Genomic DNA, 15624 nt, shown 5'->3' on the forward strand with positions numbered 1-15624 from the left:
GCCAAGATGATACTCACCTTGCAAACATTTCATCTGCTGCCCCTCTCTCCCTTCCTGTGACTTTTTCAAGTGATGACTGACTTGAAGTGCTGTGTGCACTTGAAGAAGCATCACCCCTGCCAACCTTGGACACCAGCCCCTTGACTGCCCAGCGTGTGCCAGCAACCTGCCTGCACTGTCTTGGCAAGAAGCAGCCATCTCCTCACTTCCTGGAGGTAAAAGAGGACTCAGCCTAGAATGTAGAGCATAAAAATTGAAAGAATCAGTTATAACATGAAAAATTGTTGTTTTCTAGCTGAAGAAAAAACTATCCCATGTTTGATTCTGAGTGACATTGATCAGATTGGCACCAGCAGCTTTTCTGCTGGAGACATGAGTGATGCTAAGTGAGCATTGAAATTATCTAGGCTGGCATTACAGTTCATCACAATTTTTGCTTTCTCTAGCAAAGTTGTAGGAAAAATCTGCACTCACACTGCACATGCCATCAAAGATCTCAAAGTACATGACTTATCCTCCTAGCCCACGCAGCAAATCTATAACAGAGTCAGAAATCCTGACTCTCTCCTTTCCTCCAGCCAGGATGCCTCTACCCAAGGTTCGCTGTGACTGCTGCCACTGGGGACGTGCTCTACTGTCACCACCTCCCCATGCAGACCAGGTTTAGACTCCCTGTTTTTCACCTACAGCCATAGAAAACTGTCTGCAGAAGAGGCTGCTGGAAAGGAAGTCAAAGATTGCTGAAGTCTATTCTAATCCACAGTGCCTATATTTATGCAGCCTTTGTCACAGCAGAGCAGAGAAAATGTCACTGGAACAGTTTTATTTTTGCCATCAGGCAAGAGGTTTAAAAAGAGCCAGTATAACCTCTATTTGATGATGTGTCTGTACCAATGTTTAACTTGCTATTTCATTTTAAAATCATCTTTAATGTTGATTTATATTTCTGGCAGTGAACTCAGTGAGGTTGGCAATCCCATTCCATTTCAAGTCTGTGCTCTGACTGAGGCAATAATGCAGATCAAAGAGAAGTCTTACAGCACACAAATTTTATCATCCTGAATGTCTTCAAGTTCTAACTCTGATGTTCACAGGCAGATTATGTACCCACTAGTGTTAGGATTCTGAAGGCCAAGTAGTAAAAACTGAAATTTGGAAATAATTGAATTGAAACAAGGAACAATGTATCAAGTTAACACTTGACATAAGCAGCACTGTTTTCCTTGAGATGTCATCTTGCTCCAGTCTTTTAGAGGGTCAGCCATTTGTTTTCATGCCACAGAATATCAAATTAACTGCACGTCATTAATCATTCCAAATCTTTCCATCTGAATGTGTCAAGTTGACATTTTGATTGCCTTAGTAATTGCTAAATATTCAAGGACTTGAATTCCATCATTAACAGTTTACCTAATTGGTGGGAGAAGCAGAAGTAAGCCACAGATGATCTATCAATTCTTCAGAGAACGAGAACTGACAGTTCAGTATCTAACTGGTCAGAACTACAGGAAAACTTGCCTTGGTCCTTGCCTCGAGCCTCCCACAGTGCCTGGGGAAGTTCAGGTTAGATACTGGGAATAATTTCTTTACTGAAAGAGTAGCCATGCGTTGACAAAGGCTGCCCAGGGAAGTGGTCGAGTCACCATCCTGGAAGTGTTCAAAAAACATGTGGCTGTGGCACTTCAGCACATGGTTGAGTTGGCATGGTGGTGGTGGGGTGACAGTTGGCCTTGCTGATCTCAGCGGTGTTTTCCAGCCTCAATTATTCTGTGATCTTGTGAACACTGATATAGTTGTCTTAACACCTCATGGATTTTGATGCCATAGCAGTACCCTCAGTGCCTTTTTCTTATACACAACGGTAGGAGACATGCAGAGATCAGCAGATGCACCAAAGCACCAACCCGCTGCGGAGCAGGACCCGCGGGCCCATCCTCACGCCCCGTGCCCGTGGGGCTGTCAGAGCCGAACGCGGCCTTTTCCACAGACCCTGCTGCCCTGAGGCCGGTCCGGCGCTGAGGCCGACGCTGCGGGTCAGTCGAGGCCTACGCGGGGAGGGTTTCAGAATCTCAGCTCCCTGCCACCCGAACGTACACGGCGAGTGTTCGTTCCCTGTTCGTTTCACAGTCAAGGCAGAATGCCGACCGGATCGGACCGAACCCGAGCGGCCAAGGCCCCCGCACTCCGCCTCCCGCAGCCGTTAACGGCCCCCTCACCCCGCCCCTTCCAGTAGCCCCAGCCAGGCGGGCAGGCAGCGGCCCCGCCCCGGAAGCGCTTCTGCCGGGCGGTGGCAGAGGGGGAGGGGTTGCGGCGGGGCGGCTCCGTGGGCACCGGCGATATGTTCCTAACGGTGGCTACGTGTGAGTGGCGCAGGGAGGAGCGCGGCGGGGCGGGAAGCGGCGGCAGGCGCGGGGGAGGGGAGAGGAGAGGAGATGAGAGGGGCCCCGGGGCGTGCGTGGGCACAGGCGACAGCACCGCCACCAGCGCCGCTTTCCCTTCCCAACCCCCTTCAGCCCGGGCCGCGGGGTCTGTGTCTCCAGGCAGCCCCGGGACTACAGCTCCCGGCGTGCCCCGCGCCGCCTCGTGCCGGGGCGCGGCAGTCGTTGGAGGACGCGAGGCCGTTGCGCTGTGCCCGAGTCAGCGGGGCCGCCCCAGCCCCGGAGGGAACCGATCCCGATCCCGAGCGGCCGCCTCATGTCCTGCCGGGCGAACGGCTGCGGGGAAGGGGGTGTCAGAGGAGAGCGGGGCTGCGGGGAGAAGCCGAGGGGCTCCTTGTGAGCCATGGCCTTGGCAGAACGCTGGCCCTGTGAGAGGGGGCTGAGGGGAACTCGAGGGAAGCAGAACTCAGACATGAGGTCAGGGAATTACAGCTGAAGAATGGAAAAACAGGGAGTGGGGTGGCAGGGGGAGTATGAGGTGAGAAATGTGCTCATAACCCTGTTGGAAATGTCTGGGGTGTGGTGAACAATGCGAGAGGAGCTTGGCCAGAAGCTCGGGGTGGCCTAAGTGAGAGTCGCATAGACAGAATACAGATGAGCAGTTTTTCATCACATCGTGAAGAGTTGGGGTTTTTTTCATTCTGTTTTGGGTTTGTTGTTTTTTTTTATTATTATTTATCTATGCCGTAGACTTATGGTTACTTTAAATTCGCTGAGGTGACAAAAAAAAAAAAAAGATTCTGCTCATTTCATTCTGTGTGGTAGGTTAGATCAGGGGGCTAATTAACCCCAGGCTTGTGAGGCTCTTGTCTCATCTGAGAACAGCTCTCTGGTCTAGGTCACTGTATGGTCACACAAACCTTTGTGTCAGGCAGCTACTGCAGGAGCCAGAGCAGTGGTGGGCATAAGCAAGCAAGGGAGAGTAGGACTGCAGTTTTCACCAGCAGTGTTAGTGTTTATTTAGCTGTGTATGTGGTCATTGGATTCATATTCACCATTGAAGCTTCATATTGAAAAATTCTGGAGGATGCAACAGGTGCAGTCTGTTGCAGTAGGTGCTGCATTTAGACAGACACTTGTATAAGTTGGATGACAGAGAAGAGAAAGAACAAGGGACATTTCATTTGTGACAGTAAATCTCTTTGCATGGTCTTATCTGTGGTTGATGCAAGGGCACGCAGGCGCAACTCCTAATCTTTATATTTTGCATATAAAGGAAACAAGGTAAAAATGATAACCATTTCTTCTTTTTTTTTTTCCATGCTGAAAAAAAAACCACAACAGTGGCCAAGAGCAAATCTAAGTAAGTGATGTTTTCACCATATTTTAAATTTCTGCTTCCACCCTATATCTTTAGGTAACTTTACTATATAGTAGGCTTCCCTAGAACTTTTTAATATACCTGAGGGAATTGCAGTCCTTGAGTCTAGCTGCATCCTCTCTGTGCTGCTTGCATGTCTTTTCACAGGTAAGTACAGAATGGTGTGAAAAAACCCTAGGTTTTAACATTGCAGGATATGTAGGTGCTGTGCTATGGCTGTCATGCTGAGCTGTAATATCCAAAGCACTGTGTGCAGTGGAAGAAAGCTGAGCTTTATGATTAAAGAGGTGCTCTAAGTTATCTACATCATCTTCCTCTTGTTAACTTTCACAGTTAGCTGAGGAGGGCAGTATGCTGGTACATGAGGAGTGGACAGGGTGCAGTCAGTGTGCTGGGCATTTGCAGTGTTGTTCAGCTCAGGAAAGGTGTGAGTGGGCTCTGGAAGAAATTTAGTCCCAGTCCTTTGACTTTCATAGAAAGCTGCTGCTTTAAGGGTTGGAAAGGAAGGAATAATTACTTTCAGAACATTACTAGTCTTGCAGTGTGGATGGAAGGATCATGTGGAGAGAATGAGTTGCATCCAGAATGCTAATTGGAAGAAAATTAGCTAGACAAATCCCTGTCTTCAGATTCTCAGAGGCTCCATTCTGTGCAAGTGTGTTACATTTGGTACTGCACAACCTTGGGCCAATGGTCTGTGGTACATCTTCTGGGTTTTTTAATTTTTTTTTTTTTAAGAAGTGCCCCCTAACAGAGCTAGTACCAACCACTTTCTGGGTTTGAAGAAGTTCTTCTGTTACTGAAATTAAGCTCTTCTCAAGTATGTGCCTGACAGGAAAAAGAACAGTTTGATATCTCAGGATTCTACTGTTGCTTCTTTGCAGAAACAAAGAAAGCAGGATGGTTCCTTGAGGTGAAAAAGGTGAAAGTGTTCCTAATGTCAATGTAACAATTATTATGCCCTGCCCCCCCTCCCCTTTTTTTTTTCCATGATGTTCCTTTCCCTGTGCTTTGTATAGTTCCATATATGCTTCAGGAATATGTTATCCCCTTATATTATTTCTTCCAGTACCTGAAGGGAACCTACAGGAAGTATGGAGGAGGACCTCTCATAAAAGTGTCCAGTGATGGGACAAAGGGAAATGGTTCTAAACCATGAAGGAGATTAGGTTTAGACTGGATGTTAGGAAGAGGCTCTTCAGGATGAAGGTGGTGAGACTCTGGAACAGACCGTCCAGAGACGTTGTGGATGTGCCTGCCTGGAGGTGTTCAAGAGCAGGGTGGATGAGGCTTTGAGCAACCTTATCTAGATGAGAGGCGTCGCTGCCCATGGCAGGGAGCTTGGAGTTAGAGGATCTCAAAGGTCCCTTACAACCTAAGCCATTTTGTGATCCTTCTGTGGTCCCCTTGGGTTTTCTCCCCATTTGCCAAGAGCTTCCCACTTTTCTACCTCTGCTCCTGGTTACATTTCCTCATTGGGCAGCAAGTGTTTTGAACAAGGTGTATTGTTGAGAAAGGGCTTGGCCTCAAATCTGTGGTGCACAAGAATTTCAAGGCCTGGTCATACCGATACCACTGATTCCCGCAGAAAGGGGAAACTGTACAGAGGCTTTGAGGAAGTGGGTGAGGTGTAGGGGAAAGAGTCAGTGTGGTTAGTGGTGCTACAGACCACACCTGCAGTAGTGTAAAGCAGAGGGCAGTACTCAGGGACAATCCTTGGACTGTGGTTGGTCAGTTGGTCTGAGGGAATCCAGTGCTTTTCTGTTTACTTTGAGCTTGGAGTAAATTAGATTGCAAAGTGGAAAAGGGAGAGCTCAAGGAAGTACACTGGTAGGAACAGCACAAGTGAGGAAAAATGGGTGTCTTCAAGGTAAATTTAACAGACCATTTTGTATTAGCAGCCAGAAAATCAAGGTGAATTACTGAATGCCCACATGCAGAGATGTATCTATCCCTCTATTACAGTGATAATGAAAGATGTAATTTACAGACTGGTTTGACCTTTCTTTTTAAACTTCAGAAGACGCCCCGTTTCTGGGAAATTGTGTAGGTTTTGGAATACTTCCACGGCAGATATGGTGGTGACTTTCTCATTCTGCTGGCTTGCCCTGCTCCCTGCAGCTGCTGCTGGTTTGCTCCACAAACTGAGAGCCCTCCAATGGGGAAGGGAGCTCCTGTGGCCAGGTTAATGTCAAGCCCTGAATCTCTAGCAGGATGGACAGTGCCAAGGGGCCCTGCTGCTTTTGTTGTATGCCTCCTGTTCCAGCCTATCTGCTCTGGTTCCTCTCTGCATGTGGAAGTGATGGTCTGTGATACAGCATTATCTACAGCCCCAGCATCTTGAACTACCATCATCCTTCCTCTCTTGTCATTTTCTTTTAAGCCATAGTGACACAATTGTATGTTAATTTATTTTTTTTTTTAAATCTTTCCTGCCTGTTTTTCTTCATCCTCCCTTACTGTTTTGGAGAGAAGCTACCTTTCTCTGGGCTTGTATTCTGTGTAGGAGTCATTTAGTGAAATTCGATGCTGGAATTTATGGTTTATAGTGGGTTCTTTGTATTATAAGTTTAGCATATGATATTAAAACTCCCATCCAGAACATACAGGAAGTTAAGATAAAGTATCTTATATAAGAGTGATTGTTCCAAATTGTTTCTGATAAAAACCTGTCCATTTGATGGTGCCCCTGTGACACTTGAGACATTCCTTGTGACTTCAGATACGTTTTGGTGAGGATGAAGAGTGCAGCTGAGACGGGCTACGGTTTCAACATCAGGAGACTCCGACTGCAGGAAAAACTGGTCCTGCTGAGATACGATCCCATTGGTAAGAGGAGCTCACAGATGATTTCAGCCTGCTTTGTATCAGCTTCTCTGACTGTGTGGGGTAAAAGGTTTTTATATAACAGGAATTTTCCCATCTAACCAAAGTATGTTGTAACATGTTTCATACTCAGATGACTACCATTGCTTTTCTTCATGACATTCCAGTGGGAAGTAAATATTACCCTCATTATATAGATCGCGGCACTGAAACAAAGTAATGACTTTCCAGATACATCAGTCTTTGATGACAGCCATGCCACATGTCAGTGGCAAAGCGACACATGAGTTCTTTCATTCTTTTTCTTTGTGTGGTTAGCTAGACTGTGCTACCTCCAACAAGCAGCCACAATGTATCGATAGAAGTGTTCTGTTAATTGGTCATGGATGATCTAGACAATACATTCTAACCACCACTTATGAAATGGACCTTTTCTTTTAAAGAAACAAACACAAGTTCTTGCTCCTTCACAAACGATGCTGCTTTCCAGATGACAGTTTGTGGGTTCTTTTATGTTTCTCAGGTCCTTGCAAATTTTCTCCCTTTTAAGAATCTGCTGTTGGGGGGGTTAGAGCAATTGCCAAGATGCCTTTTCTTCAGCAAACTTTTTGAAAGGTGATTGATAGCTCAAGTTTCTGGAGGAAGAACATTAAAACATGAACATTAAAACACTTAATTTATCATTAGAAAGCTTAGTTTGGGGAAGCTCAGAATTAAAACTAGGCCATGTGAGAAATAGCATGGGGGAGTTAATGCAAAAAATGCTGTTTTAATCTATAGAATACAGAAGTGTGTTAATTAAACAGCTCTAAGTAGGTAACATACTGCATGGGCAGTAGTTATGTGGTTCAAGCTTATTTTTTTCATTTAATTTTATGTTCTTGGTAGATGACAACTTTTAATGCTCAGATCTAACGGTATGGGAGCTTTACGGCAGGTGAAGGAACTACCAGAGAGATGGCAAGCTCTCATCAAAGCACTCATGCTGACAGAGGTGGCAGTTTGCATTTTGAATTCTATACAGAAAGGGAATCAGAGATCAATGGGATTGTTTTCTTCAGTAAGAAAATTTTAATTTACTGCATTGAAATATTGTACAAAGACTCCAGAAGCTTCACAACTTGTAAGAAATGTGACAAGCGTGGAGAACTCGGGCTATGTGGCACTTATGTTGCAGAACATGTAGTAGGTTGTTGAAGTTCAAAATTGGAAGTAATAAAGAAAAAAGCTCTGATCTTTGTAGCCTGTAGTAGAGCATAAGTGAGAAATTGATGTGAGAAAGTGCTGCATGTGTGAAGGAAAGTAAATCTGAGTCTAGATACCAACTCACATCAGGAATATGTTGGGAAGCATTTTCACTTGGCATGCATTTTCACCTTATGTTTTTTACTTCTCAAAAACCTGGGACCTCCACAGAGAGAATCTTTTGAGTGAAACAGCGGCAGTAGTGCCCAAGTTTCACTACCTCCCAACTACAGCAACAGAGTGTGTTACTAAGTTGCAATGTTTCTTAAAGCGAAACTTATGTGAAAGAAGAGTTTTTGTTACTGTGTGGCTTGCTCTTGCCCAGCTTTCAAAGGAATTTGTATGATGAAGTTCAATGGAACAGCAGTGCTTGTCTAGTGAGATTGTAAAGCTTTGCTTTGATATTTTAAAACTTGTTTAGTAATGTATTTGCTTTGTTTAATCTGTAGCTGAACTGACTTTGCCAACACCTGCATCGGGCATTGGAAGCAGGGTCAGTTTGTGCCTCAGTGAGAGACCTGCAGGACACCAAATGAACTTTTCAGTCAGGCTGTGAGCCCAGTTAGATCCAGCTCATTGGCTGCAGTTGTTTGGGCTCTGAAGCTGAGTAGTAGAAAGCAGCAAGAACCTATTTTTGTCCCTGCATTGAGCAGCTGTGACTCAGAATAGTCACACAGCAGCTGCTGAATGTTTTCAGCCACTCAAATCCTGATACTTATTTTCACAGAGGTAAATGGACCTTTTAGGAACTAAAAATTACATGTGGTTAAGGGAAAGCACTACTAAACTCTTTCAAGACTTGGTTAATGGCAGCGCTGTGCCAGTCAGTTGCTTCACGCTCATCTGAGCAGTGAAGGCAGTCAGGAGGAAGGGCTGTAGGTTAGTGGAATTGCTTTTTAACACTTCAGGCTTCTTAACAGATTCTCTTTTTTCCCCCTCTACAGCAAAACAACGTGTCCTCTTCACAGAGAAGAAAAAAATCCGCTCTCTCTGAACAATGACCAGGCTTGATTTATGCATGAGGAGGGGATGGTCTGGGGGAGGACAGTGTGTGTGCTGATTCAGAAATCCAGCAACATGGGCTGAAAAGAGAGGAAATGAACTGGGATCACCGTCTCCTGTGATTTGAAGGCCATTGTGAATAAAACAATGCAGAGAGAGAAAATTCTTAATGTCTGGACATAGATCATCACAGTAACATTTATTTATCTTTTGAGTTATTTTTGCAGTACTCAATTAAAAAAATTAAATAGCAAATCCCATTGTCTGTGTTTTCCATTGTGAAAGAGGCTGTAATCTTCAAAGGAACTATTGTTTTATAAGGCAATAAAAATTAACATTTTCCACAGCAGGAATTCAATGGCAGGACTGCAAGTTTTTCTAACCTACCAGCCCACAGATTCAACACTAGTGACCACAACTTGGTGTCATTCCTTGGAGGGGTTTGTGTTGCACCAGCTCCTGCCTGGGCAAGGAAGAAGCAGTAGGGAGGCTGGTGAAATAAGATGAGCTTTTGGATAAGCTATAAGGGCTGAACTATTTTCAGTCAGGTAAGAAGGATGGACTTTTCACCTCTGGATTTCTGTGCTGTGTGAAGAAATAGTGAGAGTGGTTCTCTGTCTGATGTTGGAAGCTTTCCTTTAATTAGCCCACCTACATTTAAGAGCAGTATAGCTGGAAACATTTTTCAGAGTCTACCTTAACAGTACTCGTCCTCTGTCTAGTCTCCTGCCCCGGTCTGGCAGGAGTACACAGTGCAGTGCTGCAGCCAGCAATGGAAGCACTGGGAATAGGTGGGGCAGGGATTGATGGATGGGGCCTCCTTACCAGCCAAGTGCTGGCCTTGGTGTTTGCAGCTGGGGACTCAAGCTGCAACCTCACAGCTAAAGCTCTGCTGCTCGAGCTGGCATTGCACACCAGCAGTTCTGATAAAACCAGGTGAAGTTAAAGTACTACCAGGAGCCCAGTACGCTCCAGACATTTTACTGTCATCCTTGTGCTCTGTGCATGGTGCTCTGTGTGGGGTGGCCACAAGCCTGATGGTTGTGTGTCAGGCCAGAGGGAGCTGCTGTGCTGTGTGTGGAAGACCCACCCCCCTCACCCCATCTTACTGCTGTAGAGCAGGAACTAGCAGGATTCCTCCAGAAGCAGAGACTTCCCTGGTCTTTCCAGTCAGCAGAGGACAACCTTGGTGTAGTCAGGAGAATAATTCTGTCTGGGCTAAGATAAAATCAGTGCACTGAGCCAGACAATGGCAATTAGAAAAGGTCCTGAGGCAAGTCCTTCCTGTAAGGATATGAAGATTGTGTCCCCGATGCCTGGACACTCACTGATGCGATGCAGTTTGACTTCCTGATCATTTCCTCCATGGATAACTCGGGATAGTATGCCAGGTAGAAGGCAAGTGCTCCCACAAAACTGTCTCCAGCTCCCTAGAACAGAACAACAAAGAGGTTGAAGCATACTTGCATGGTGAAACAATTCAGATGTGTTTACTGGAAAGAGAAAAGTTGCAGCACTGGTTGCAGGGGTCAGGAAATTTTTCAGGAGTTGAGTTTGATTTCACTTTTCTATGCCCAGCAAATTCTGCCATGTTAAACTAATGCCACAATACTCTGTGCCCAGCTGTTGAACCCTGGTACACACTATGATATGGCTTAAACTTAAACAAAAAGAAGGGTAAGTGTGCCATAGTTCAGCAACGTGCTGTTATAAACACTGCTTTTGAAACTTCCTGTTGTTGGAGTGCCTGATTTGGATTTCTCAACCTGAATGTTTCATTAAACCTATTTTTCTCTCATTTAACTTCTGTTTTTCATAAAGGGCAGTGGTAGAAGGGATAGAGAAAAGGGGAAAAAAATAAAGCCATGTGGTTTGTGGTGTCTGTAAATTCCTAGTTGCAGAATGATACATTTTGATGCCTCCAGAACTTGGCTCTCTCTCATTAAAAGGGTCCCACTAATGAAAGGCTATGCTGTGTGTATCACAAACCCCACTCTTACTCCTAGGGCAAGCTTTGCCACCTGTGCACCTGTGAGTTTGACTGGGGGGGGTAAAGGACAGTGACATTCACCTGGAGCTCTGGCAGCCACGGCCTGCTGGAGCCACCAGTCCCCAGGCTGTGTCTCCCACAGAGCTGCCCAGTGCTGTGCCCACGCTGGGCAATCCCCAGCAAACAGGCAAAATGCTTCCCCCACATGGGCCCTGGCTGTGCCCTGGTGTGCTCTGACCCCCGAGCCCAGACACCACTAGTTCTGCACTGACCAGCCCAGAACTACAACTGTTTGCTTCCTGAGTGCTTTTTAACAATAACTCTTGTTTTGCAACGTTCAGTGCTCTGTAGTGTCCCAAACAACTGGCAAAATAAGTAATTTAAAACTTGATTTGCCTTTTCATTTCAGTGTTCCTTCTCCCTGGCTTGATTTCTGAATAATACTGATAGCAATTGTTATTTGTACTGTAAAACTGGTTCTAAGCTCCCTGGTTTTTAGTTATATTTGTATACCAGCAAAAGTGTTACACTGGACACACTGGTAATACTTTATTTCTCTCAAGAACCAGCATAGGGACTATTTCCCCTGAGGCGTTTTGCCTGTGTAGTTGGAAAAAATAGGCCCCAAGAGTCATGAGACAAGAGCAAAGGGCCTGGAAAAAGTTAGTTAAGATAGCTGAGCAAAATTTAAAACTGGAAGTTAAGGCTAGGAAGTAATTTTCCAGTTTTGAGTTCTAGTGTTCTCGGTGTTAAACTACTACTTACCCTAAAATCAGCTAAATATAGTATCATACCAGCATGAAAAAAACCCTACCATTTCCAGAGAAATCTTTTGGTAGCATTACAAGAAGCTGACCCGGCAGAGCAGGCTGGCAATTCCAAGGGGGGTGAGAGCAGGGTAGGGGTGGTCAGGCCATGCCTTGGCTCTCTCTCCTTGCCCAGCCCTTCCCCAGCAGCTGTTTGCATTGGTGTTCCCAGTCAGGAAACTCCCAGCTTAACTCTCACTTAGCCTGAAGTTTGGACCTCGTCTGCCAATCACCTTCCCAGTGGGGCAGGATGGAGTGTTGCCTGGCAAAGGGCAAGTTAAGAAGCAATGTTGTACCCCAGCAGGCAGCTGTGGCACCACCTGTTTCAACAGTTCTGTATTCCTGAACATACAAGGGACAGGTGAAGGGTTTTGTCAGTTTCTGTTGAGCCTTTGTCTCTCTTCTGGTTTCCAGAGTGCTCCCACAATGGCAGGTGGAGCAGGAGCAGGTGACTCCTAGTTAAGCATTGCCAGCAGCTTTTGTCTGATGCATAATACAAAAAATCTCCAGCCCAACTCAGGATTTATAACTAATCAGTGCATGATTAACTATTACAGCTATTTTGTTGCTGCTGTTTTAGACATAAGTAGAATTTCAGCAAGCAGATCTGGTATATGTAGCTCTAGCTACAAGTCATCATTTTTACATCACATATTTCTTATAAAGTGGCCATTGAGTAATAGAAGTGGCCAAATATTATCTTAATGAGGAATACTCAGAATAGTTGGTCTCTAACAGCAGAAATCATTGCCCAGCAGGGGCACGGTCTTCGTCAAGATTTAAAAAAACAGAAGTAACTAAATACTGCCTAAAATAATTGATGCACTTTTTCTATTGGGGAAAAAAAAAAAAAAGACTAACCCTACACCAGCCAGGTCTTAGTCTGGATGACAGCAAGATGGAATCTAAGTTCTCCCTTCAACTTTACTGTGCCTCTGCATTTGTAGGCAATGCTCTGAGGTTGTGAGATGGATGTACATCTTCCTTTTGATGAGGCTGAACTATGCTAAATAACTACAGAGGTGGAAAAGGGAGTGAACAGCAGACTTCCTTGCAGAATGGAAAAAGGCCCCCTAGTTTTGTTTTGTTTTGGTTTTTTTGCAAGAAAAGAGAGTATAAGAATATACAGAAGGATTTCATGCCAGTAAACTGTCACTGAAATCCCTACTTCCCATACATATAGGCTGAAGTAGTCAGTATCTTTAAAGCTCAGCAACTGCAGACCCTAAGGTATCATAATTTCAGTTGCTGGTAAGTAAATGTTTTGTGTGTGTGATGTTTCCAATACAGGAGCCACTACATTGAAAGCAGAGGGATATATCAGTCTGATTATGTAGATACCCTGTTCAGCCCTGCTTCTGGTCTGTGCAGACGTGCCTGGTCAAACATGACTCAAAGAGCAATAGCAGAACTGACTCAGCTGTAAGGGAGCTGCCATAAGAACTCTTTTCAGCTTACAGAAACAGGCTTTCCCTCTTTGGCGTTATGGATTAAACTACACTGGCTTTGGGAGATTCAGAAAAGGTCAGCACAAAGCAGGAGAAACAGGCTCAGAGCAAAATCAAGATTATCCAAACTGTGGATTAGCTAATATTAGTTTTAACTTTAGCTGTTTTGAAGCCTGCTATAAATCAAAAAGAAATAAAACTTACTTTGCAAAAATAATACATTTTGAAAATAACCTGTAAGGAGCATTTAAGCTGCCTACTGACAAAATATAAACACAGAATATATTATATTTTACATTCTTCAGCATTTGTCTTCCAGGAATGTACTCGAGTGCCTGGAGATAATTCATTCTATAAAAATAAAAATAAAGCTTCTGCAACCTTTCTCCTAGCAGGACATGCTAGTTTGTATGAAATAAAACAAAGAATTAGATGTAAACAGTTTTCTGATATGGCATAGCTAGTTGTAAAGTGAAAATGGTATGGTTTTGACTAATTTTTATGGTTTTGAAGCAGTTTAGACAAGGTATTTATATTCTGTGCCACTAGTTTGAAATATCCTTGTTTTCCTGTGTGTCTGAAAAAGGGATTTTTTTGTTTGTTACAGTCCAGTACTGATCAAGATTCTGCACCTCTAGAGAAGAGAAAACCCACAAAAACACTTCTGTTTATACCTTAGTTTTTGCTAGTCCTGATTTGTCAGAAGCTGATTCACAACTGCATTATAACTATTTTTATATGATGTTGCCCTGAGAAGCTTTTTATGGAAAGTGCTTTGTAAGTGGAAACTATATTTACTGTTCAACAGACTTTACAGCAAGTAAAGCATTTTACTTTTACAATCATGCACAGAATAATAGGATACATTTTACTCTTACAATAAGATGACTTGTTCACCAAAATAATTTGGAGGCCAGGAGGCCAAAAGCTGCAGTTCACAGTGTCACAGCAGTTGCACTGCTTCTGTTCCAAGGCAACTTCTTGCTCAGCCTTAACCCTCCCAGCCTGTTCTCTTGGGGAAAGAGTAATGGCAACCACAGAAGGACAGGAGGGAGCTATGGCCCCTGGAGCCTGATGTTGTTACTGAAGCTCAGAAAACTTTCCTTGGATGATTTTTCAAGAAGTCACAGTCCATGTACACTCTGTATATCACATGGTTTCAGTCACTTCAATACATTGTAAGAGCATGTTACCAAGTTCTAAAAGAAATGATAGCAATACAAGAGAAACATTAGGCATGCCTGTAACAACAAATTCTTCATTTAGTTAATAAATCCAGACATCAATCCAAAAGCTGTCAAAAACTGCATTATAAAGTGGAACCAGTACTATTGCTTGCAGTGATGCTTAGAGTCTCCCAGAAGCATTCCCAGCGGTGCACAAATGAGCAAACCCAGGGATTATACTGATTTAGTGCCACCTAAATGCATGGCAATGCAGAGGTGCCCAGCTCTGCTGAAGGAATTGGGCTTTGGAGAACTGCTGTATTTATAGCACTCCATAACCATGTGATACTGGCTTATGCTAAGGATGTTATCACTTCTGTCACATCTGCTCAACATTCCTTGCTGTACCCCTGCCTACGCTGTACCCAAACTACAGATTAGCCCTACATAACACAAAAATACCTGTCAGTGAAGACTTTTTCTACCCACTCCTCAGAACTGGGGAAACCCTAGGCCTCCCTACAAGAATCCTTGGGCTGTTTTTTGGTGAAAGGTTAGTGGTGGAACTGGAGAAACATTTCCAGCCTTTGGGATACATTCAGACACTTTTGTGCCAAGAGGGTCTACGTGTCAGCTACAAGATAATTTCAGCTGAAATGCTCAGGGAGTATAATATCACTTGGTAACAGTGGTTTAATCAGTTATAGAGGGTTTTTTGGTTTTTTTTTTTCCCCTCTATTTTTAATGATGTCTTCTCCCTGAAAGAGCCCCTGTTTATCCTTTTTAGTGATTGAGAGTGGTTTCATTCTGGATTATTTATTTTTTCTGGAAATTTATTTCTGTTTTTTTTTTTTTTATTTACTTTTGCATTTATTTGCTTGTGCAAGACTATTGTATTGTTACTTGGGGTGTGTCTGTTAAAATTTACCACTCCCCAATTTTTCCTTACCTTTCCTTTCCTATCTCTCCACTGGAAAGATATTTTGAAGGTTTGAATTAAGACAGCCTTTAAATTAAATTTAACTCCACTATCTTGAAACTCTCCTGAAATCAAACTGATTTTACATCTTCCAACTATTTGCTAAGTTCAGAGCCTAACAAGAGTGACAACCCCCATAGAGTCCGATTGCTGATTCTGTGAGGAAGGATTGCCATCTCTCTGGGTGCCCTACAGATACTGGTAGGGCTCTGCATGGCTTTACTTCTAGGAGCAGACTTTTGGTCACAACCCTCAAAAACCTGAAATATTTGAAAATTACCAAGCTATTTTCCACTAGCACAGTTATTCCTATAGCTATGCGTGGAGTTCTGAACCAGAACAAAATGATAAAATGTCCTTAATGACCAAATTTTTCAAGAAAAAACAAATGAACCTTAAACAA

General features: G+C 43.9%; 2 protein-coding genes across 4 annotated transcripts in view; one reads left to right on the forward strand and one right to left on the reverse strand.

Moving 5' to 3' along the window:
* Positions 1–2268: 2268 nt before the first annotated feature.
* On the forward strand, positions 2269–9087 carry MRPL33 (mitochondrial ribosomal protein L33). Of its 2 annotated transcripts, none has more exons than XM_030447467.1 (4): positions 2269–2360; positions 3723–3741; positions 6482–6588; positions 8775–9087. In XM_030447467.1, exons 1-4 carry the CDS (start codon positions 2339–2341, stop codon positions 8822–8824), a joined length of 198 nt encoding a protein of 65 aa, XP_030303327.1. In that variant the 5' UTR covers positions 2269–2338; the 3' UTR covers positions 8825–9087. The 2 variants fall into 2 exon arrangements, with proteins under 2 accessions (XP_030303327.1, XP_030303328.1); XM_030447468.1 differs by lacking the exon at positions 2269–2360 and adding an exon at positions 2574–2726.
* RBKS (ribokinase) overlaps positions 6782–15624 on the reverse strand; it is a 71768-nt gene continuing 62925 nt past the window's right edge. The window contains exons 8-9 of one of the 2 annotated variants that reach the window (XR_003987360.1): positions 9942–10262; positions 6782–7220 (exon numbers count right to left, since the gene is read on the reverse strand). Coding sequence is in view for 1 of the 2 variants with exons in the window: in XM_030447466.1 (XP_030303326.1) it covers positions 10089–10262 (174 nt within the window). In the remaining variant the exon portion in view is untranslated. Of the gene's footprint in view, positions 7221–9006; positions 10263–15624 lie in introns of those variants that run through there. The other variant, XM_030447466.1, reaches the window with a different exon arrangement.

Source organism: Calypte anna, chromosome 3 (assembly GCF_003957555.1).
Source record: "Calypte anna isolate BGI_N300 chromosome 3, bCalAnn1_v1.p, whole genome shotgun sequence".
Classification (NCBI taxonomy): Eukaryota; Metazoa; Chordata; class Aves; order Apodiformes; family Trochilidae; genus Calypte; species Calypte anna.

Bases quoted from the DNA above. Each gene is read 5' to 3' on its own strand.
- MRPL33 (XM_030447467.1), top strand. From the start codon at position 2,339: ATGTTCCTAACGGTGGCTACGT. The intron at 6,589-8,774 runs GTAAGAGGAGCT...CCCCCTCTACAG, and splicing joins GCTGAGATACGATCCCATTG to CAAAACAACGTGTCCTCTTC.